Source organism: Corvus brachyrhynchos, unplaced genomic scaffold, assembly GCF_000691975.1.
Source record: "Corvus brachyrhynchos isolate BGI_N302 unplaced genomic scaffold, ASM69197v1 scaffold266, whole genome shotgun sequence".
NCBI lineage: Eukaryota > Metazoa > Chordata > Aves > Passeriformes > Corvidae > Corvus > Corvus brachyrhynchos.
Genome location: NW_008238633.1, coordinates 3,354,763 through 3,379,007, shown reverse-complemented (window position 1 = coordinate 3,379,007; position 24,245 = coordinate 3,354,763). Strand labels below are relative to the sequence as shown.

General features: G+C 39.7%; 2 protein-coding genes across 3 annotated transcripts in view; one reads left to right on the top strand and one right to left on the bottom strand.

The window, feature by feature from the left end:
• The window catches only part of CENPP (centromere protein P), a 113,044-nt gene that overhangs the window by 4,469 nt on the left and 84,330 nt on the right, over window positions 1-24,245 (bottom strand). The window lies entirely within an intron of this gene.
• The window catches only part of ECM2 (extracellular matrix protein 2), a 16,538-nt gene continuing 4,969 nt past the window's right edge, over window positions 12,677-24,245 (top strand). Inside the window, exons 1-5 of one of the 2 annotated variants that reach the window (XM_017737295.1) lie at window positions 12,677-12,899; window positions 17,131-17,432; window positions 21,467-21,655; window positions 22,921-23,400; window positions 23,717-23,832. In XM_017737295.1, the coding sequence (XP_017592784.1) occupies window positions 17,156-17,432; window positions 21,467-21,655; window positions 22,921-23,400; window positions 23,717-23,832 (1,062 nt within the window). In that variant the 5' untranslated portion in view covers window positions 12,677-12,899; window positions 17,131-17,155. Of the gene's footprint in view, window positions 12,900-13,505; window positions 13,738-17,130; window positions 17,433-21,466; window positions 21,656-22,920; window positions 23,401-23,716; window positions 23,833-24,245 lie in introns of those variants that run through there. The other variant, XM_008636052.2, reaches the window with a different exon arrangement.

Genomic DNA, 24,245 nt, shown 5'->3' with positions numbered 1-24,245 from the left:
CAGCAGGAAAGGTCGTATTTTAGCTATCCACAAAACACACAAAAAGCCAAACCACAAATACCTACAATCCCTGTTTGCTAGAACCCAAGCCCTGGCAATGGCTGGGGGCAGCCCCTGCCCAGATGCGTGTGAGGATCCGGGCTGCCATTCCCACCTTACACCAACACCCAGGGGGAGCAGGAAGCAAAGCTACCACACCCAGCATTAAGCAGCGACCTTAAACACTGATAATTTCAGGAATGAACTCTGGGAAATGCAGTCACATAATCTGCTTTTTATATTCCACACAGAAAAATGTAGGGTCTGAATCCCAGAGGTAAAACATGGGGATCTGGCAGGTGCCTGAAAAACCAGGCACAGGTTGAGCATGGACAGATCCCCAGTTCCCAGCGCTCTGTGGGTACCACATTATCACCTCATCTTCTCTGCTGAGCAACTTTCCAAGTTTTCCTTGAGGAAAAGAAAAGCTGAGCAATAAAACCAGAATAACAGAACGAGCTGAGCCACTGCAAGGTCTCTTAGGAAAGTCAGGAACTCCTGAGGGATCTTGTAAACCAAACCCAAGGCAAGGGAGAGATCCCATCAAGTACGTGATAGCAGATGGGAAGGATCAGCTGCAACTGCATTAAGCAAAACCTGACTTTAATCAAGAAATATCCTCAGATGACTTTTAAATGTCAGTTTATGATCAAAACCAAAAGTCTAAGCTATTATTACTTCTAGACGGAAATCGTTTTTCCAGCTCCTTCAGGAGTCCAAGCAGGGAATCTTATGGGAACTTTTGTCTCAAACAGGAATAGTCTCAAACCACAAAGGGACCGTGGTGATGGAATGCTTTCCCCTGCTCCCATGACAGATTTTACACACACACGGAGCCATCCCAGGGAATATACTTGTAGTAGCCATTTCTCAACAAAATATTCTGCAGCTGTTTAAAGCTGCACTGCAATTTTCTGCACATGAAATCTCTCCTAAGGAAAATGTTACAAATTGTTCAGCTTAAGAGCTGTAGCTACAAATGCAAAGCAAAATTGGCAAGGGAGATGCCAGATAAAAGCAGATAAATTTGCTTTTGTCCCACTTAGCAAGAAAACACACGACTGCTCCCAGCTGGGACAACAGCTCCCTTTTACTGCTAACTCTGAATTTGTTGTTCTGGAAGAAGGATGTATATAAAGAGTTATGCTACCACGAGTGCCTCTGTAGGGACAAGCAATTTCTAAATCTACCCAGGAGGCTCCATTTGGGCTGATTTGGGTGATTTCTCTGTGTGGTTTGCTCAGCTAAGGCCACGTTATCACCAACTGAAATCAGACACAGTGGGAGCACCAAGACCTCAAATCCCAGCATTGACATAACACCAGTAATTTTAAAATGAATTTCACTGAAGCAATAAAGGCACATTTAGAAAATGGAAGTTTCTCATTTTGTGCAACTAAAGGAATTGTAACCAAGAACAGACAATAATGCACTTTCACCCTTTGACTAAATTACACCCCATAGAAGCACTGTATTTTCAGAATGGATTTATGAAGCTTCACCACTCGTAATTAAATCTCAGAATAAATACAGCTCCCATCTTCCCATCTTGAGGGAAAGTTCCTCAAGCAAACCAGTCCTGCTGGTGATCCTTGTGATGCCAATCACCCAAACCTCCAGCGCCGGTGGAACCAAGGACAAGAAGAACACAAGGACAAAGTGGTTTTGTCTAAAATGACAAAGTGGTTTTGTCCACGCAGCAGTCCCAGCCCACCCCCCATGCTCAGTCAGACTCAGCCCTCTGCTTTTGAAATGAAAATTACAAGTGACACAACCAATATGAAGGTTTCACTGTTTAGAAGAGGAAAGGAGAATTTTGGGAGCAGATTTGAGGGCCTATGAGAAAGTCTGACAATGCTAAGTAGTGACAGGACAACGGAATGGCTTGCCACTGACAGAAACCCAGGATAGTTGGGATACTGGGAATGAATTGTTCCCTGTGAGGGTGGGGAGGCCCTGGCACAGGCTGCCCAGAGAAGCTGTGGCTGCCCCTGGATCCCTGGAAGTGTCCAAGGCCAGGCTGGAGCACCCTGGGATAGGGGAATGAGATGATCTTTAAGGTCCCTTCCAACCCCAAACATCCTGGGATTCTACGAATAACAGGCTGAGTGTCACCCCGGACAGGGGAAATCTGCAAATATTTACCAGAATCTCTCCCAGGCTCAGGACAGGCACAGCTGGTTGGTTACTTGGATAAAAAGCGCTCCGCATCTACCTCGTTTCAGACCTGCCCTTTTTATCAGCGCAGATCTGTGACTTGAGTCATTGATCACTTTGCTAAGATTCAACCTTGTGTCTGCCTCTTGTAGATGAGTCAATGCTCTGCACAAGTACCTGAAACCACTGACCAGCAGCCCCAAATCCAGCAGCCTTTGCTCATTGCCAGTGAAATCCCTTTGCTTTGTTCTTCCTTTCCTGTTCTCTTCGCTTGATTACAGCTTCTCTTTTTTGGCCCCTGCTCTATTTGCATTGCCACTTACTTTCCTCCTTCCATATTTCCATAACATTATTATTATTTGTCCTTGACTCAACCATGATTCTACATGATTCAGTTTGTCACTCTGCTCACAATGTGACCAATAATTTTCCATAATTTTGTATTTTCCTAATTGGATCTAGGCTGTAGGTCTACGGAAGACCCAACCCAGCATAACCAAGGCCCGAGTATACAAAATACTGTGTCTCATTTCCTTTCAATGTCACTTTGTCATATGGCAACCATGTGTTTATCCTCAACTTAATTACAGCAGACTGGGAATAAATTAAAATACATACTGGAGGTTTATTTTTGTGAGGAAAAATGAATTAAATGAACATGAAACCTCAGGAAGAACAGGAAGGGGTAGGTCCTAAACAGGGAACACGGAGGTTGCAGATGCTTTTTCTTCACTTTTTTCTTAGTGAGCAAGAAACAAATCTACTCTTCAATATTTCTTTTTTAAATTGTCCATGCAAAAGATCTCCATTAGTTTATGAACGTTTTAAACCCCACATTTTTCTAGCTTAAAATTCTTGGGCTTATTTGCCATTTTATTCAGCTTTTAAAATACACTGTTTTAAGACTAAGCTGGCTGTAGAGCCACCCCCTGGCACAGGGATCGGCCCAGCTCCAAGCCCAGGGGAGAGGAAGCGATTGGGATTTTGTGGGAGAGCACTGACACTGAGCCTGGACATTGATTTTGGTGGAAATGCCCAGAAAACCAGCAGAGCTCAGCAGTTCTGTTTTTCCTCCTCAAGTTTACTGACATCAGTTTTCATTCTATTGTGTTTTGAGTCCCCTGCCCTCCCTGTGCAGCTAAGTATAATCAAAGATCTCTTGATGATGAACTTTACATACAGCACTGTGTGGAAGTCAGCAGACATGTCTAATTTAGCAAGAGATAATGAACAGCCAAGGATAATACAGAGATGAAAAATTATGAAAGGAAAAAAGATTTCATATTGCAGAGCAGCATGAAGTATCAACAATCCGGGAAGGAAGGATTGTGAGCCAATTTTTCAATAATCTGAAGGAAGTAGACTGCAGGAAAGGCATTTTTAGGAGACAAATTAAGCCAAGTTTGTGTTTTCTTCCATTACAGAAGCAAGGTACCTAATAGATTTTTTTTTCCCCCCCTTCCTGTACAGACATTGCTGCAAGATTCTCTCTAAGCCTTCCTGATGTCTTAATAAAAGGGTCCAGAATTGCATAAAGCAACTTGGATTTGAAATACCACAGAAAAGTTGATTATCAAATGTGGCCCAACTTGCTTTTGTACAGTTTACATTATCAAGCTCATCCAGACAGCACAATTTAAACGTCATCTAAATAAAAGCATCTGAATTTAGTTAATGACTTGGCTCTAATGCTGTGTTAGCTTTTTCCCAAGTAGGGAGATTAATTTAAAAAATAAACCAGAGGACACAAAGAAGAGCACCTAGTTAATCTAAATTAGCTCAAGACAAGGTACTCAGCTTATGGTCATCATTTACTGCTGTGGTTTTTTAATCTTTCTCAAAGGTCTGAAGAGTTATTTGCTTCTATGTGGGCAAATTTATCTTACCTGCTAAAGACAGGTATGTCCATAGACCCCCCTGGAACATCCAAAATAGCAGTTTTCATTTCTCACCAAGAGATATAAATTGATTGAGAGGTCAATCTCATCACTCAGAGAAAACTGTCCCACAGCAGAGGGGGGTTTGGCCAAAATCTGTCACATCTGCCTGTGCTGTTCCCTTGGGATGCTAAGGAGCAGCTGTACCATGACCTTCACTGCACACCACTCACAAAGGTGGATCCTGGGCTGGCACAAAACAATCCGAAAACTCCTGGGGGACTTGCACTTGAAATAAAGCTGTGCTCCATTTTTAGTTCCACCCAGATTTGATACCAGTGGACGAATGGCAATGTCCACAGCACAACTCCTACCAAATGTACGGAATTCTATTAACTTACCCCAGCCTCCAGAAGGAGCAGATTTTTCCTTAAACAGACACAGATATGCACATGTGCATCCTCCTATAAATCAGTGCTCATTTGCACAAATACTACTGCAGTATTTCTGTTATTCCTCCTGAGCTTTACAGAAAGGTTTAACACCTGCATTAGGTAAAAAGTGAAGCTTTATCTATACATCTATGTTTTCTATCAAAAATGTTGTAGCTACACTGAAGTCTTTCCCAGAATACATCCATCCTTTTAATGGTTCTACAAAGCATTACATTTTAGACAGACTCCACAGAAATCTGCCACCCAGTAGCTTTCATTTGTTTGGTTATTTACAATTATCAGCTGTTTATGTGAAAATAAACATTAACATGCAATGCTGAAGTACCTGTTTCTATCAACAAGAGCAGGAACGGCTCCAGCTGAAAAGCCCTTGAAAGCTTTAAACCCACTGAATTCTTTTCATGTCATATCCAAATACAGTTCTTTAGATCTGGCTGTCAACAACGTGACATTCCAGATTTCCAAACACATCCTTAGCACAAACAAGACGGACACAGGAACTATTCTTGAAAAGACACAAACATCTGCAAGAAGAGATTTAGCAATTTATAATTATTGTATGTGTGAGAGTGTAAAGTTCTCAATCCACTGATAAATAAGTCTTGCAAAATTGGTCAACTATCCTCAAACTTTGATCTAGTCAATGACACCCACAAGAAAGCTGCAAAACCTCCCCAAAAAACTAAAACAGAAGCAAAAATAAGGAACACTGAAAAGCTATAACACTGTACGTGTGCAAACTGTGTTACACTTCTGACCAAATCTCTCACAGCAAACTGGATTTTGACTCAAATATCTCTGTACTGGCAAGCAGAAAACAATTTAGGGCAGCGAGGAGAATTCTTTAGTGTATCCAGGAGGAGAAATCACAGGCAGCTGCCAGAAAAAAGCATATCTTTATGCTCCACCTTATTTGGTTTATAAAGGCCAAAGCTGCACTGCCCAGGAATGTTGTGTGATGCGTGTGCATAAATATTTGTTTCATTGCTTAGGTACTGCAGCAACACAAAGAGCATTGATAATACCAACAGCAGCTGCCAGAGAAATTCACTCACTTTCAATGCAAACTTGAGGCATTTCATAATTTGAATTTCAATTACTGGCCTTGCAGAAACATTTCAAAACTGTTGGTAACAACATGTTTTGTTCTGGTAGAAGTCCAGTTGAAAGGAAAGTAGTTAATACTAAAACTTTCTCTTTTTCCTTCTTCAGTTTCCCAAAAAATCAGTTTAGCTCTCTTGTGCTTTTAAAGCTCTAGGGAACTAAAATGACCCAAACATTCCTGTGTGCAAACCCGGTGAATGTTTAAAGTTTTCCTCATGCACTAACCAGGAGATTTGTCCTAACCCCACAACAGAAAGCTGTGGAAAAATGCCCGCTGCAGCCTGGATCCCGGAGCACCAGCCTTTCACACAGATGGACTTGAGGAAGGAGCCTCAATCCTCTCAAGTAAAAATAGTTCAAGAAAAAGGAAATTTAAGCAACAGACAAAAGGAAGATTTCCATTCCCAGAATTTAAACATGGAGTTACCCCCAGCTCATATAAAAAGACAAGGCTGTAACACTCAGGCTCCATTCCCAAACGCAGGCTGAGTCTCACAGCAGGAACTGTAAGGTCCATACAGACAATCCCACGGAAACACTCGAGAAGGAAGGCGAGCACCATAACGTTATTTAAAATGGAGTTCTGGATTACTTCAATATTGATTTTTCCACTGCAGAAAGACCTCTGGATGACTCTTCCCAAACACACTGAGCACTAACATCTGAGGCCTCCAGCATATTCTTCACCTTTGGCTTTTCCTATTTTTCCCCCCTCTCTGGTTGGGACTCAGCTCCTGCATTAGCATTTCTTGCAGCTGCCCCTGCCAGTGCAGAAGTAGCACTGTCTAGACTATGCACATATTTGTGCCTCTTAAAACCACTTAAAATACTTCCATTTGTAGCTCTGCAGCTCCTGGACTTCCAAAATCACATTTCATCTCTAGCATTTCCCTATGAATTCAGAATTATTGTCTAACAGTTCAATCCTTATTAACTCACAGGATCTTTCCTGCTAATTCCCATGAGACAAAAATATCCTAACACTCAGTTACCAAAGCACTCACTGTGAATGGATCTTATAAAATATCCCAACTCAACAAAAATAAACAAAATCAGTTTATTCCACCTTGGACAACTCACGTTGTGTAATAGAAGTAAAGGCCATGAAATAAAGAAAAAGTAGCAAATAAACATGGAATAATAGAATACCCTGAGTTAGAAAGGACAGCAATCATTGAGTCCAACTCCTGAAGGATTAGATATCAAAGCCTGTGCAAGCATTTACACAGGGATAGTCCAAGAGGGAAGCTGGGACTGTCCAGCACACAACAGGAGTTACAAGGGAACCCATCTCTCTTCCCCAGCCCCAAACTTCTCATCTTGTATCATGAAAACAAACTCAGTGTTTCAGAAATTACTCATTCTCCAGTCATCTGATGATTCCTCCAGTTCCCAAAGGAAAGGGAACACACAGGATTTAATGTGAAGAACAGGGAGAAATCATAATAAAAATATAAACTGGCAAAGTTTGTCTGATCCTGGGAAAAACCCAAACAATGCCAATGTTCTTCAACAAGACATATTTATAAACCATACACAGAGCCATCCAAAAAACATAACTTGTTAAAACAGAGGTTTTTTTGTTTGTTTTTGTTTTTACCATTTCCCTTCTGGAGGTGACACAGGGGGAACTGTGCTGGAGTATCAGGAGATACACAACTCCTGTTTGTTTGGAGTTGCCAAAGTTTGGCCACAAATGCCAATCAGATCATAAAGCAAATGTAATTATTCACTTCATGGGGTGTTTTCAACTTGTGCTCAATTCTTAATTTTGTGCACTGCAGATTTATAAATCTCTAGAAAGGTGATAATCAAAAATATCAATATGGTATTAAAAGTTAAATTTAAAAATTAGATATCTGTACATATACACACATCTATCCTGCCATGTTCCCCCTTCAAACTCTCACTGGCAGAACTGATGTACAAATAATTTTTGCCATTGTCCTCTAATTCACCCAAACCAACCATTTCATGCTACTGTTTGTAATGGGAAAAACATGAATCAACAGGCAAAGACAACCAATTTTTAGATTTAGATGGAAACCACAAGCAAACTTTGTTATTGTCCTCAAAGTGTCTTCTTGTCCCAGCTGCCAACAAATCCTTCGTTTTGACTAGAATGCTTCAAAATATTTGTGTCCTCAGTTTACATCTCCTTCCTGAGACAGTCTCTCAGTGGAGAGGCATCCTGTTACTAATTCCTGCTTAAATTTAAAACCAATGGGAAAACATCTGAGGCCCCAACAACCAGGATATCAGCAGCAAGTCACAGGAACCCAACCACATCTCCCTGTCAACATCTCAAACCACCAGTTTTATCTGTAAGATCAAGTTCAATTTTCACATGTCACTTCTGATACAGTCTAAGATGGCAACAGTGCACAAGAGAAGCTTAAAAAATGATGCATTCCCTTTTCAGAGAAGTACATAGTGTTTTATATGGAAATGGAAAGTGCAACCAAGCACAACCAAGGAAATGGAAACCAGCTGAAAAGGGCAAACAAATAAAGACTATTAGAATAATCACATACTGTTATTTTCTATATTTAATATATTTAAAATACAGACTTTTCCACAGCTAGATATTTTCAGTATTTCCTATATTTAAATTCTATATTTCTTTATAGAATTATTTAAACCACTGAAATTTCTGTATGTTCATGATAGCCCAGCCTTTAAGAGGAACACTGTCCCTTTGCTCTGGTGGGATGTAGCTGCCTTTTGAAGAAATGGAGCTGTGTCTGAGAAGCAATGACAACAGTGAAAGCCTACAGGAGGCTAATGGCTTACACTAGAAACTGAACAACTGCTGCAAAACACAATTGTTTTAGAAAAAAGTTGGGAACCTCCCAGTTCTATCGATGAGTACCAATGCTCAATACTGGCACAGGAGAGAAACCAAGCCCCAAGCCGAGCTCATTGTGCTATTTCAGACACACAGAAATGTGCTGAGTTGAGTATTTTGGAGAAACACGAGTCAGCACATAGCTGAAATAGAACTGCCCAATATACAGGGAAATGTCACCATTTGAACCCCCCAAAAAGGCGGTATTATTTGACAGAAAGGCAGGAGGACAGGGGAAATCTTCCACGTTTCCTTACAATGGCCAGGGGTTTGAAGCTCTGTTTATTCAAGGTAGGTGGGCAAGTTGCTTTGGAACACCACAGGGAACAGCTCTAGGTAATGATATAACAAAAATTCCACTGCATTTCTTCACTGATGCACATAGAGGCAATATGTGAAAGCTTAAATTTCAGGTAGCTCTAAAGAAAGGCTTTATAAATTACTTCCATCTGTCTGGTCACTGGCATTTTGGATACAATGTGAAGAAAACATACCACAAACTAAAACTGATGCGCTGGGATTGAACAGAAACCCAACCAAGAGGCAACGAGTTGTTGCAATAATTAGTGTCCTCAAAAAGTTAATACTAATGAATATTAATATTCTGTTCCCTGCAGTAAAGAACTGGAATTGGGATGCAGTTACAGTTGAAAATGAAGCTTTTTTAAAATGTAAATAGATCCCAGCCACACACATCTCAGGTTGCAATTTTAGGTTTATTCCCACCTAATGACGTACCCCATGCTTTTTGCAACGTATTATTAATATTTTTAAATAGGTGAGGAAAATCTGTGTTTAATATCTCAAGGTTTACCTGCAGTACTTTGTCTTTTCCTGTATTTTTTTCCCCGTAAGGATATCTGTGACCACTGATGACTGAAGGAATGCAGTAACTGGAACAGGTTTCAGAAATGCAGTGTACTGCCAGTCCCAAATTCCCCATCTCATGTTTTGTGTTGACTTTAACAGTTATAAATTTTTTTCCCTCATAGCTTTTTTCCGTCTATAAACTTGTGTGTTTGATTTTAAAAAAAGTAAACCACATGAGTAACTGCAAAGTTTAGGATTCCATCTTTGTCTTTGATCAAAACCAGCCAGCAACTACACGGATTCTTCATGACAACTAAGAGTAAAGCAATTTTAAAAAGTCATTCTGTTCTTGTATTTCCTTGGAAGGTTAAAAAACCGCTGCTGTAATTTTCAGTACTGTCTCTTTTCCTTCCAATTCCTGAACAAAGCAGAAAGAACCTCACATTCCTGAATGTGGATGTGTTTTTCGACTCATGGAAATAATATTTTGATCAGTGTTTTAATTAAATAACAGATCCAACTTCAACACAGCCCTTCTGTAAATAACACAGCAAGCCAGGAGGCATAAGTAAAATAGCCATTAATGATATAATGTGAGAGAAGGCTACTGAAAATAAGGATGACTGTGGAACGTTTGAAGCTGTAGAATGTACTCTTGGTGCCAGGTGAGACATGGTAACAGGTACAGAACAACTGGGGTTCCCCCCATTCCCCCCAAGGAAATGGGTATTTTGCAAGCATATAAAATTATCAGAGGTCTGCATGTGGCTACTGCTCACCTGTGGCACCACGAGGGAGATACCACAAAGGGTTTCAGGACAGATCAGAAAAGGAAAATCCTGTATATGCAGGTGGCTGCTGCCCTGTTGTGCCCCTGACCAGGCTGCAGCATGCAAAGGAAGAATATTGCAGAATTAAAAAGGGAGGATGGGTAGCATCAGTTTTCCTTTGATGCTCAAGGAAAAAATGATAGGACAACCAGATTGTAATTGTTAAATAAAGGTATAAAGTCTGCAAAATTGTAAACCTTGGCAGGCTGCCTATGTTGAAATGGCTGAGAAAAGAACTTGTGAGGGAGATAGGGGAGGAAAGGGAATAAAGGAATAGAAGGTAAAGCAAACCATGAGATCTGGGCAGCCAAGAGAAGTTGCCTCTGTCCTCGCTGCCTTTCAAAACCAACAGAAGAAGCCCCTGTTCTGGACCCAGCCTTGAGCTGCTCCAAGCAGCAAGGCTGCACTCGCTGACCTGCACGAGCTCGAGCGCACTCACAGCGAGAGGTCGGGAGGCAATTCCAGCAATACTGAACTTATCAGTGGCTGGCTGAAGTAAACACAAGATTTCCTCTGCTCTGCTAGGCCAGGCTACACTTGCCATTCCATTGGCTCAGTGAAGGCTATTCCTGCTCTCATCCTGTTTGGTCTGGCCATTATGAAGATAAAAGATTCCATTTCTAAAAGGTAAGGTACAGAACTGAGTTCCATGGTCTCTGTATGCTGTGACCATAAACAGTTATTTCAACTCTTCTTTCTATACTCTGTACTCTTTATAATTTCTATACTTCATAAGTTGGCTTAATAATTTTTATTTTCAAGATATCCTCCTTATGTTCCTTCAGCCTGGCATTCTTTGATGACAAAAATACTACACTGCAGGCACCTTAAAGGCCTTTCAGAAACACAAATTATTCCTCCTGTTTCAGAATTCTCCATGTATTTAAGTGGCCTTTCAGACAGAGTTTGAAAATCTATAAGCTCTTTTCAGCATCACAGATTCTGTTATATTAACTTATACATTAATTTTACCTCCTCTGAGGTTTAGAGCAAGGGCACAGTAGCAAATGTTTTTCGTCCCTCCATTAACTCCTACAGAAAGGAGCAAAATTGCTAAAAAGGAAAACAACAACAATATTATTGTACACTGACTAATAGTTCTTGTTGTGAAAGGAAAAGAGAAGAATCCATGCCAGAGGCTCCAGGCTTCCACAGCCATTTCTCACATCCTATGGCTCTTGCTCAAGACACAAACCAACAGTGGCAGTTTGCCCTAAGATACAAAATAAAAAAAAGTTATTCTAATTATTAGTCACTGCTGTTTACTCTGCCTCTTCTCTCCTCAAAGGAGACAATTCCACATGAAGGCATCTTAACAGACCAAAATATTCCCCTTGCACAGCTCATTTCAAACACTGGCCATGGGATGGACAGACATAACACGACTTGCAGATGAAGCACATTGGCAACTTGCTCTGCTCTTGGATGAGCTATTCCCATAAACACAGTAAATATTAGATCCCTGAGGACACAGCAGTGTTTGCACTCACACAGACACTACCTGAACTGTGTATGTCTGAAATCATTTGCCATCCTAGTCTGAACTTTTAGCAGAATATACATTTTTTTTCTTCATTTATTATGACAGCAATTTTATGTGGAAATTTTTAATGTAAATAATAATATTAAAGCCAATTATTAATCTCACACAGATTTAAATCTTACTGAAAGGCAGCAGATGATGTCTATTCTCAGACACTGGTTTTTCCAGTTAAAAACCCTAAACCCTCTTGATACCAGGCAGCCACGGGTCACTCTTTTACAGCTCCTACAATTTTCAAGTGTTACTGCTCATTGCAGGAAGGTGCAATGCCATTTTCATGAACCTGTGTCTTTGCAGATCCCTTAAGCTGTCTTTACTTCTTCCTTAATACAAGTTGAGAAGAATATAAGCAAAGGCCTCACAGACATACAGTGAAAATCCTAAATCCTCCAAGCAGACTGAAGGATCTCTTAAGGTGTGTCTGAATCTGCACATCACTAATGAAGACAGGTTGAGAGACTTGGGGCCATTTGGCCTGGAGAAGAGAAGGCTTTGGGACCTTAGAGCCCTTTCCAGTGCCTAAAGGGGCTCCTGGAGAGCTGGAGAGGGACTTTGGCCAAGGGCATGGAGTGACAGGACAAGGGGAAAGGCCTTAAGCTGAAGGAGGGCAGGGTTAGATGGGATATTAGGAAGGAATTCCTCCCTGTGAGGGTGGGCAGGCCCTGGCACAGGGTGCCCAGAGAAGCTGTGGTTGCCCCTGGATCCCTGGAAGTGTCCAAGGCCAGGTTGGACAGGGCTTGGAGCACCCTGGGATAGTGGAAGGTGTCCCAGGGCAGAGGGGTGGAATGGGATAAACTTTAAAGTTCCTTCCATCTGGATTTTCACTCCATTTTTTAAGTGACTGTCTCCATTCCCTTCTAACTGCTCCAGATAAATTACCAAAATTTAATATTTCTTCTTTTGCCTTTGCAAAGCAGAGCACAGTGGGAAGTGAATGCCTATTTTAAGAGACAATGTGTTCTCCCAGGATCTTTCTGCCACACACCAGTTAACAATTATGGTTAACTCAATGGTTACACCATTCCATGACTATCTGTCTAAATATTCCTCAGAGTGTGAGCGCAAGCAAACGACCAATTTTTAATGTCAGCAGAACTCAGACAACTCGGCCTCCCAGGTGAATTTGTCATTTTGAAGCTCACCAGACCCATCCATCCCATCATCCACCCGGACACTCCGCAGCCGCGCGATCTGGGGATGCAGGAAAAGGCTCTGCTGGCGCACACAGGACCTGTGGTAATGTACCCTTCTTCCCTCCCTTCCCTCACACTCCCTTCTCCTCTCTGGATCAGTAACTTCCCCGCAGCTTCTGCAGAGCTGAGCTTCAGGATCATGTTTCAGGATGTAATTAGCCTTACAAAGAGAAAAAATGAAGGGAAAGTGCTCCGGTCGTTTTATTTTCCATGCATAAGCTACAACTCGCAGTGAAATCATCGCTGTAAATAGACAAAAGAAAAACTTTCCATGCTAAAACTTCAACAACAAGGTTTGCTGCTTATAGATGACAGGCTTTTTAAGTGCAGGAGGGGATTAATAAAACATGAATTGAAAAAAAAAAAGTTCTAATTTTAATAAATGCTTTTATGTCAAGGCTACATCTACCAAAGTGTATTAGATCTTGTTATTTTAAATAAATCTACATTAAAGTCATGCCACCTGGAAACTAAACTTCTAAATACATAAACCAGCACTGAATAAAATACACATTTTTTTTTTGTTTCTTTTGAAAACACTCCATTTCCCTGTTCCTTATGTGACTGTAAGTACTGGAAAAGGATTTCCAGCTGTGCCTTGTCAGCCTCGGGACCGAAGGCATTGTGCTGCTCCTCATTTGCCCGAGCGAGGTTCCAGTGCTCCGAGCACCAGCACGAGCTGAGTCTCTGCACACAGAACTCAGCCCTGGGTCCCCAGGGGAAGAAGCTATTTCAGACTTAACTAAGGAATCATCTCACATGTTTCAACAATCCCTACAGTTTCTCTGTTTGTTTTAAAGATATCACTGAGATTTTTGTTTCATTTGCAACGGGAGACTAAATGACAGCAAGCAGAATCTGCTGTTAGGTTAGATTACAAGGTAAAATGTTTTACATTTTAAATTACTGCTTAAAGCATGGTGTTGAATGGCTTAAACTTCATGTTAACTTTGCAAATATGTAATATTTGAACCGAAATAATGTGGGCTATATTTAGCAATACTGAACAGAAATGCTTTTCTAGATAAAGTGTGCAATACCCCTTGAGCTGCTTTTTGTTCTGTCTGAATGTTTGCCATGCACATCCAACTTAAACTAACAGAAAGTGCAACTGGTCTGGCTGCTATGAATAAATGTAACTCATTTCTGTGCAATGCATTTAAAAAAGAGTCAGTGAAAAATCTTGGTAAAGCACTTTAACCCCTGTGTGTCATGAGAAATAAGGCTGACATCTTAGGAACGTGTTTGAATTTAGACTGAATGGATAAAGACGGATTATTTAATAAATTCTGATACTCTGGTATTTCTAAAGGCTCTCTCCTTTAAAAAATTAACTATTTCCATTAACATAACAGCAAACTGACAGGTACTGAAGATAAAGCTACAAATTACTGAACACATTACATAGAAAAAGTAAAGGTAATAAAGATGCTTTCACATACTGTGCCTGATCTAAATATTTATGGGTAAAATGAAAATTGGTATATACTGCTGTGCAGTATATATATACACTGCATAGCAATGCAGCCACATTGAGAGGATGTGGCAACACAAGCAATTAATTTAATTACACTGGCTAGCTATAATTTAATTTACTATGCAATGATTTATTATAAAAGTCATAAATTGAATAGGCTGAATCTCCCCAAATTAAAAGTTGGCTGGCCCTATACAAAATACAATCTCCTGAGAGATAATCTGAGGATCCCAGACATGGGCAGGAAAGGCCCAAAGCACCCAAGGCCTTTCAATTTGGGCCTTAAAATATGAGGCAGCACTTGTTAAATAAGGCAAGGAAAGAACTCAGCAGCCCGAGTTCTGCATGCAAAGAACACCATTTGGTTGAAAGTAGCAATAGTAAGCTTTCAGTGCTGAAGAGTTAAATTGGTGTAAAAAAAAGGTTCATATAAATTCACATATATGAACAGGATTAGTTTATAAAGACTTTTTTTGGGGGGGTGTGGTGTGTTTTCTGTTGTTTTGTTTCTGATTTTAAAATTTGTATTTATAAAGTATTCTATGAAACCAAGTTTCACTTTAAAATAATTTGATTTATTATAGAATTTTACTGTTTAAGTTCCTAGCAAAACATCTTTTGTACAGTTAATGTAATATAATTCACCCTATATTATTCCTGACTTTTAAAAAGAGATGGAGAATGGAAAAGTATTTCAGTCATGCCATTCATTTTGTGTCTCTGGTCACAGGAAGAAATAGTTAAATGTTAAAAAAGCCCAAGTGTAATGTAGCAGCATTGTTAACTGCACAGCTATGGTGTTATTATAGAGTACCCCAGAAAAATGGGACCATAATTAAGATGTCAGAAACTTGACAGAATGAACACACATGTTCAAGCCTTTCCTTTGTACCTCCAGTTTTCCCTGAGGGCTCTTAGTGTGTTTCAGCCCAGCTGGTGGAACAGAAGTTTCCTGTGTAATTTTATAGCCACTCATTACCATGCAAGTCAGAAACCAAAGGCATTGGGTCATTTGTCCTGAGGCACTCAGAAATGAGCACTTTCTCAACAAGAACAGGCATTTTCAATGCAGAGGGCAAGCTCCTGCAGCTATCTGATATGTTAACTAACAGCAATTTCTGTAAATAAAAGGCTATAGAGTCTATACAGCATTTTGGAATAAGTGATTTCTGAGAAAGCAGCAAACTAAAGATTGGATTCATTTCAAAACCTGCCATTCCAGGAGATGCTGTGAAGATTTGTGGGAGATGCTTGCATCTCAAATTCCCTTTATATAGAAATAAAAACATTAACTTCAAATCCTGCAAATTAATATCTAAATTTGCCATAACATTTTAAAATTAAAACAGTTGAACACAGAAACGACAATATTAAAAAGAAGTAAAATGCGGACTCTCAAGCTTATTTACTGCCAACTTCCCATTTTAAAATATGAGGTTAAAAAAAATGAGAATTATGATGTGGAAAGCATGAAAAACATGCAATCAATCATGTGCCTTATGTTAAAGAACAGTTAGGCAACTTGTACCAAAAACTTGGCCTGTTCTATAAATCAGAAAATACCAAGATGAACAAGCTTTTTAACAAAATCTAATTCAGGCAAAAACCCAGTTCAAGTTCCTGAAATAATACTATCCAGTATTTACTCAACATAATTATAATAAGATCAACTCCAAAGTGAAAGATGACATATAAAGCCAGACTGATGAACATTAAGAAAAAGCTTTTTTTAATCCCCTCAAAAGTTCCTTTGAGAAAAACCATGGACACGCTCTAAGCCTTGTCTTGGCAACAAAGCCCGAGAGCTCCAAGTTCTTCACTAATTCTCACTCTCCCAAGAACATAAATGTCTCCTGTCTCTGCTGTGTCAGTTAAAATAGGCCACAGGACAGAAGCATTTCCTTTTTGAAAGAATTATGCATCAGAGCTCTGACGAATCATTAATAACCCTGGATATGCAGGGCCTTATTTCCACACTGGTACAGCAATCTACTGCTGGATACGCTTCCTGTGCATACTCCTGAATCCTGACTGCTCTGTTTTGGAATGCCACCTATTGGTGACAGTAAATGTAATTTTTCTGTCACAAGCATAAGAAGGCCCAATTATTTTGAATTTCTTAATAAGTAAATGCAGAACACAGCCCATTATAGATCGACCTGATTAGACCCTACACTTTATAAAAACTTCCACTGGAAAAGTAGCTGTGGGATGTCACAAATAGCACAAACTTCCTGAAGGTCTCCTCTGCAGAACCAAGCAGATCTGTTAGAGAAGAGGATGGCCAGAGATAGATGGAAAAGCAACATCTTTTCATTTACAGTGAAAAAATGCCGTGCACAGAAATGCCAACCAAAAACATTTGGGGCAGCACGTCACAAATGAATTGGGCATTTTTCTGTTACTTTGCCATTCCCAAGCCCAGAAGTTACAACACCCTGGAAGAAATACTAGCAATCACAAGAAAAAAAAAAGAAGACACACTTTACAGAAGTCTCGAGAAGTCCCTTGCTGGAAGCAGCAACAATTACTGAACTGCCAATGCACTGCAAATCTAAAGCACCTCTTTGAATGCAGCCCCAAATACAAACCAGCACCTGTTTGACTGTGACTGCTGAGAATCACTAAAATCAAATTGGTCATGTGGCTCTCAGAGGGCAATTCCTTTCCGAGGGGAAACTCGGTTATATTTGCCCTACCATGTATTGGTTCACCTGCCTCGAAAAATGCCCTGTGTGACTGACGTATTCCTAAAAGCTCTCCAGGTACCTAACTTCCCTCTCTTTTCCCATTCCAGGATACTCTGTGGGACACACAAGACCATGCAGGCACCATCCTTACTCTGTTATTTCCTGCTGGTCTCGCTGTGCACTGACTTTTGCCCAGCTGAAGGCGGTGCTGGCAGGAGGCAGAGGAGGAGGATGCGCCAGCGAGGGCTGGGAAGGAGCCCCTGGGCAGGGCACAGGGCCCCGAGGACCCCCGGGATGGAGCCCCCGGGGCCCAGGATCCCCCTCATTAACATTGATGACAGCGTGATGGGGGTGTTTGACTCCCTCGTGGGGCTGGGGGAACATGAGAGCACCTACAGTGTCTTACCAGGTGAGAACAGAGCGCCTCTGCTCCTTGTGGGGGGCTGACTTTTCATTTCAAACATATCAACTCATTAAAGCTTTATTTTAGCTCACTTGCCACATATACGTGCGGCCTTCCACGGTAGTTTGGTGGTTGGCACATGAGGCTTTTTACGTGAATCCTGCTCTGCCAGGTAACAGCAATATTTCCTGCAATTTTTCTGCGTTATTTTTTGATCTAAACTAACAAAAAATTTGTTGGGATATTATCATAACTTCAAAAGTGTAGCAAGTTTGAAGGCCATTTTGAAGAATTTATTGCTCAATAAGTCAAATAACATTTCACTGAAGCCCCAACACCAGTAACATAAGTGTTCATTAAAATGAATTCAAGTTCTTTTATCTTTACTTTATGGGTTGCATTTCTGAAAAGCAAACTATGTCTACGTGCAAACTTTCAGGAATAATTCTTGATTTTGTAAATAACTTACTAACACTTGGTAGTAGTTGCAATATGGAAGTTACACTATAAACAAGATGCTTACGATAGAAAACTAAATTCAGAGAGAAAAACCCTCATTCAATAAAGAATCTAAAATCAGTGATCCATTCAAAACCAGTAACTTCTGAATAGCACTATCAGTACTTTTCAATTTGAAAGCAGTCATTAACCAATCAAAAATTATTAGATGTTACAATGTTCCATTTCTTTTCATAGAAAGAGGTTTGAAGGTTGAAGAAAAGACAGTGGGATGTTGTAAGGAAATACAAGGTTGTGTCCTCTCTGTAGATACAAAGATACAGGTATTCCATTCCTCCATCAAGAGATCACACACTAAGTAAAATATTCATATGCAGTTTAATTAATTTTATGGAAAAAGAAAAGAATGCCCTCATTACCATATTCTATATAAATGATAATAATTTATTTTTATAAGCAAGAATTTAAGCCTTTCAAGTGTGTCCCACAACAGACATGACCACTGGGTTGAGAAGTCTCAAACATAAATTAGCCACATTTTCTCCACAATTACTGTTTATTGTGAGTCCTTATTTTCAGAAAGGCTGAACCATCATTTCAAATCAAATATTTGAAAGTAAGGGGTTTGAATAGGAAAACTAGCAAAATTCTGGACTGTGGCATTTCCAGTGTGTATTACAATATTATACATATTACTAATGTCAAACCTTTAATTTAAAAATATTTTTAAAATTAAACAGAGGAAAATACCACGTAAGTAGCATACACTTCATGTAAGATATTCCAGAGTTTCTGTCAGGACCATCAGTCATGCTGAAATAATGCACAGCTCTTCCCCCTCCCCGCCCCGCTTGTTTCTTTCTATCTGGACTTGCATCCAAAAGCTGAGCTAAAACCACTGAACTCATTTTATTTGGAACTCCATGCTGAATTTACACCATATTTCCAAAGGTTAAAAGTCCTATGCTCATCTGCCAAAGACTGGAACCACAAGGTATTTTTTAGTCTAGCTTTTAAAGTTCAAAATTTTTTCAAGTTAATGTCAGATTTGGAAAAAACAGAGCCTATTAAATAATAGAACACTATTATTAATCATGCTCCAGAATAGAAGAAAATGCAATCCAAACATTAATTTCCATTCTCTTAGCTACTTGTTTTGATCTTAGCAGACTAAAAATAAAAAATCCACCCCAATTTACAGATATATGCAGGATGAAAATTAACAGTTAAATGGAAGTTTAACAGTAACCAGACGTATCTCCTTCCTCCAGATTAGAATCATGTGAATATTTAAATTAAATCAAACAGTTGGCCACAACATAAGACAATCTGCAGTTGTCTGTCCATGAGGTAGAGCAGAGTAGGATGGTCACTGTTTCTAATCTCTCTTGACCCCCACTTCTCCCTGCTTGCACCACCAAGCTGAAGTGACTCAGTGGTCAGGAAATTTAAGGAGCATCTCAGTAGAGCCTTTATTGTGTCTCACAGGGGTTCTGAGAATCCCCAGCAGTGCCAGACAGTAGTTCTGACAGTAGTGCACCAAAAGGGTAACACTGCTCCTGCCTTATGCAACTCTAGTGTACACAGAAAAAAGGATCATTTGTTACAGAAGCCTGCAGAGGCCAAGCCTGATAACTCCTATCTTTATGCTTATTCAGACAAGATCTGCACTGACTTCAGATACAGTCTAGTAGCTAAAACAAAAGAAAGAATTTTAGGAAGCACAGAAGAATTTTCTTCCCAGGCCAGATTATGCTCCTCTGGAACAGCTGATGTTTTATTGTTTAACATGAGAAAGTGCAGGATTCTTTTTGTGTTTCTTTTGGAGATTATTTAAAAGAAATATTGTGGTGTACTGGCAAGCATATAAACCTCAAAGTTAGGATCCAGCAAACAGCTGGATTGCAGATACCTGGGTAGAATGACAAGGGACTTAAAGCCAACTAACACTTGGCCTGGGCTAATTCCTCTCCTCCTGCAGTTGACATGGTTGGAGTTGCTTAGAGCACAACTTTACGCAGCTGAAATGAGGCAGAGATGTCCCAGACCTTTGAAAAACCAAGATGCAACTACTCAAAACGTTAATTTCTCACCTTTTGCATCCTAAGAGCAATTTAAATCGCAGCATTTTTAAAAATATATGGAATAGAGAGGATCATCCAAATTAGACAATTCTGATAATTAATTTTTCCTGTAGAAAACAGATTCATACCCAATGGTCTTTAAGTAGAAGGACAAAGAAAGAACCTTTGTTATGAAGCTGACAGTAGGACTACCTTGAAAGACTTTGCAAAATGCCTCATTTTGAGACAAATATTAATTCCAGAGACATTTCAAACCAAATATTTACAATATTCTGACAAGGTTATTTAGAGGCTCTCCTAAATACTCTTATTAAAACTGAACACCCAGGCACTGAGCAGGGCGGAGTGTGGGAAAAACAAACCCTGCAAACAACTCCTCCAAAGACAATTTGTGTACCACAAATGAAAGTCTCTTGGCATGCAGATTCAGGTGAGATAAGGTTTTTCTGCTGTATTAACTTTCATCTGAAGGAGGAAGTCAAACTGAATAGGAAAAAAGGAAATTTCTTTTTCTTTATATGCAGGGAAGTACAAAGTTAACTTAGAAATGGGTTTTCATCTTGAAATAACACTTCAGCAATGCATTCTTAGGTTGATTAGAAAGAGGAAAAGGAAGGTGTGGAGGGAGTTCAGCTTCTCAACGAGATTTAGAGGTACACTCGTAAATAGGAATATTTGCATGGGATGAAGAATCTCAGCCTTGGCTTTCCTTCTCTCAAAAGACCAAAAATAAAAAAGTATCTTGCTGAAGAGCAACATTTGTCCTGGAGTCTGGGAGGGATCTGCCCAGGGAAGACTCTGCTGAGGGAAACTCCACCGCTGGAAGGAAGAGAAACTGGGATTAGTTTCCTTCCCAAGTCTCTGTGCTCTCCAAATCACTTGCCTACTGAATATCTGAGTAGAGCTCAAAATACTACATTTCTTTCTGAAAATTTCAACTGGTACCCTGGGGAGATCTCAATCTTTTGTAGATGCATGTCCAGAAACCTAAGAGACAGAGTATTTCACAGTACAAGCTGTTCTAGATTGCTACTTTTCTAGCAAAGAGTTTTTGGGGTTTTTTTTTTTCAGATAAAGCAAGTTCCAGGGAAGTGGAGATTTTTGCCATCTCATCAGTCATCCCAGAATGGACTTTACTTCCACCAAGCCTAGGAACTGTCACTATAAACCGAATATTGTTACCCTCCCAGTTCCGTAGGGCCTTCATAAAGCTTTCTCATTTAACATGCAAGATATTAGAAAAGATCTCTGGTGCACAAGAGAGGAATAGAAGGCCTGGAAAAAATATTCGGGTTTTGCATGACTGGAGATTACTAATAAACTGAAGAAAATACAGCTATGAAAAGTAAGGAATAATGAGAAGATCCTTTAAATAGGGTGTATTTTACGTATTTTCAAAATAAGAACAAAATAGCAGTGCTTCTTTCCAAAGTTTTTAATGAACGCTGTTGGTTGAGTTTAAGTGTTTAACTCCAGTTTCCCATTTTCTGTTCCTAGGAAAGAAGGGGCAGTGTACAGCTAATGGGATGATCATGTTTGATAAAGCCGTGTGGTCTCCCAAGCCCTGCGTCACCTGTCTCTGCTCCAAGGGAGAGGTGATCTGTGACACAACCATGTGCCACCCTCTGAAATGTCCCCAGACCATCATTCCTGCAGGAGAATGCTGCCCAGTGTGTTCTGAGACTGGTATGGGACACCACAGATTTACTGGTTTGAAATTGCCTCGTTTAAAACCTAACACAAACACTGCATTTAATGATCCTGAGAGTTACAAGGTACACATTTTCCTGAATTCCATGATAAAAGCAGCTCTTCAGTGTTTCCACTCAAGCTGACCTCAGTTTCTCAGAGTACTCTGTTAGATGAGTTTGATACAACATTTAAAGAAAAGATGATGCTAAATATGCAGTAATAAAGACAATTGTATTTTTTTTTTCCCCTTTCTGGTTCTCTCCTACCTCTACAAAATTTTGTAAATATAAGAAGAAATAACATCTATTTATATTTTCTATCCCACTTCCATTTACAAAGGATCAACCAATAACTACTGGCCATTATAAATGTATTAGACATACAGAGTGCAAAAAACTGCAGCTATTTGATATAAATCAAGAGTAGAAAGTCAATTCGCACTCTTGTGAGCCAAAGAACTACAATCTTGCTTTTTCACAGTAATTTAAATAAAATCAGTACCTTTAAAAAGAAAAGGAATGGAGGAGAGAAGTATGAGATGCAATTTCCTTCTTTTCCTTCCCGCACTCCCAATATCTTATATCTGCAAAGTACTGAACGCAATCTCCTCTTGCTGTAAGAAATATTTATCCTCGTGTGTATGTGCATGTGACACTCTGAGACAAGACATCATAGGAATTAACTGGAGAACTGTAAAAGTCATATTGACTGAAACACTTAAACTCCTTTTATTGGAATTGTCCTATTATGGAAATAAAAACTGCATTTTGGTAATGAAGTTAATGCATTTCCCTGGTGAGATCCCCACCTGCAGCCAACTCCTCCCCTGACAGTTCCTTCTGGACGAGAACAAGTCTTGACCTCTGTGAATTTTTTCCAAATTACCTCCCACTCCCAGACACATTATTTTTCCTCTTTAGACACCTCCATCAACACAAACTCAATAATTAATAATAAGTCAAAAAGGAAGATAATGAAAGCTATATTAATTTTTCCACCTTTTTTTCTGGACTTGTCATGAATCATAGATGTGTACAAACTGTTCTGTATGGCTGGCTCAATCATTTCTCAGTCAAGTGTCTCTTTTCTCAAGCAGCAATCTAACGCCACATTTTTATTCTTCAAACCATATTATAGAGGAGCACTATTCTACAGCCATAGTTTTTTACTGTATGTGGGAAACAGTGCTTACTAATATTTTAGTTTCTTATCAGACTCTTTTGTGTTGTTTTGGGTTTTTTTCTCATTGCCCTGGCCAGCCTCCTCTTTGGACTCCAGCATAATTTCACTGGATGACATCAGTGAGTTGTCTGGTGATTCCCCAGAACCCAAGGACCTCAACAACACCAACGTTCTGCCATCAGCACAAACTCAAATGGAAAAGGACGAGCTGCTTCCAACAGAAGTGACAGAGATTAGAGACAAAGAGGGTCACAAAAAAGGGGAAAAGAAAAGAAAAAGGAAAGGCAGAAAGAATCGCCAGAGGCACAAAGGGCATCGCAGAGAGAAGCTGCCTGTCCCAAGAGCGGGAGCTGAAGGAGATGTGCAGTATGAAAGTGATGAAGACGATGGTGCTTTCAGAATTCCAGCTCATTTCCCAATTCCTGTTCCACCCGTAGAAGCTCCTCCTTTGCCATCTGGATGTTCCACCTCGGACACCACAGTAAGCTGCATTAATGCCAAACTTACACAAATACCACCCATCTCAGATCCAGACCTAACAAGTTTAGACCTTACAGGTAATTAATGGGTCTACTTTGCATGACTTTTGTGACATTATCCACCCTCAAAGGTAGTCAACAACACTGTTAAGGCTTTGTCATTCCTTACCATAGAAAAGAATTAGAATTAATTTTACAGTTAAGCCTTTAAAACAATGAATTACAAACATTAGATTTGCATACCAGTGTTTAAATACTAAGATGAAGATATCTACACACAATTATTGTCCATAATGCAGCTGGTTTTTTGACGTATTTTCTATGTGCAATACTACACAGCTCAGGTGCAGACTGTATTTCATAATTCAAACTTTTCTCTTGCCTTCTGTTCTAGGAAATAGCATCACTGCTATCTCAGATGAAGCGTTCAATGGGATACCTAATTTGGAATGGATTGATCTGAGTAAAAATAACATTACCTCTCCTGGCATAGGTCCCAAAGCATTCAAAGTAAGAAAGCCTAACTCTTCTGCTACCCTCTCAATAATTACTGCTTAAAAGTGTTTTTTGCTTTTCATTTTATGAATCTAAATCACTTTTCACCTTGTATAGGTAAACACTGTATAATTACTGTACAGGCAAACCTGGCTACTTCAAGAAATCTCTCACCATAATCAAGAATTAAAATTAGGATATGATTTTTCATACCAATTTTTAAAGATAGCTTAAGCATAAAAATCCTCACTTACTGAAACAGTTGTTGTCTTTCTGCCTGAGTAAATTTGCTGACCTACAGAAAATCCTCAATTTGCTCACAAATGAAGAGGATAAGCACATAATTTCTAAATGCATGTACTTTGAAGTCGTAAATACTGCACAATGTAGTGAGGCAATACTTCCAAGATTCACAGAGAGCAGCAGGA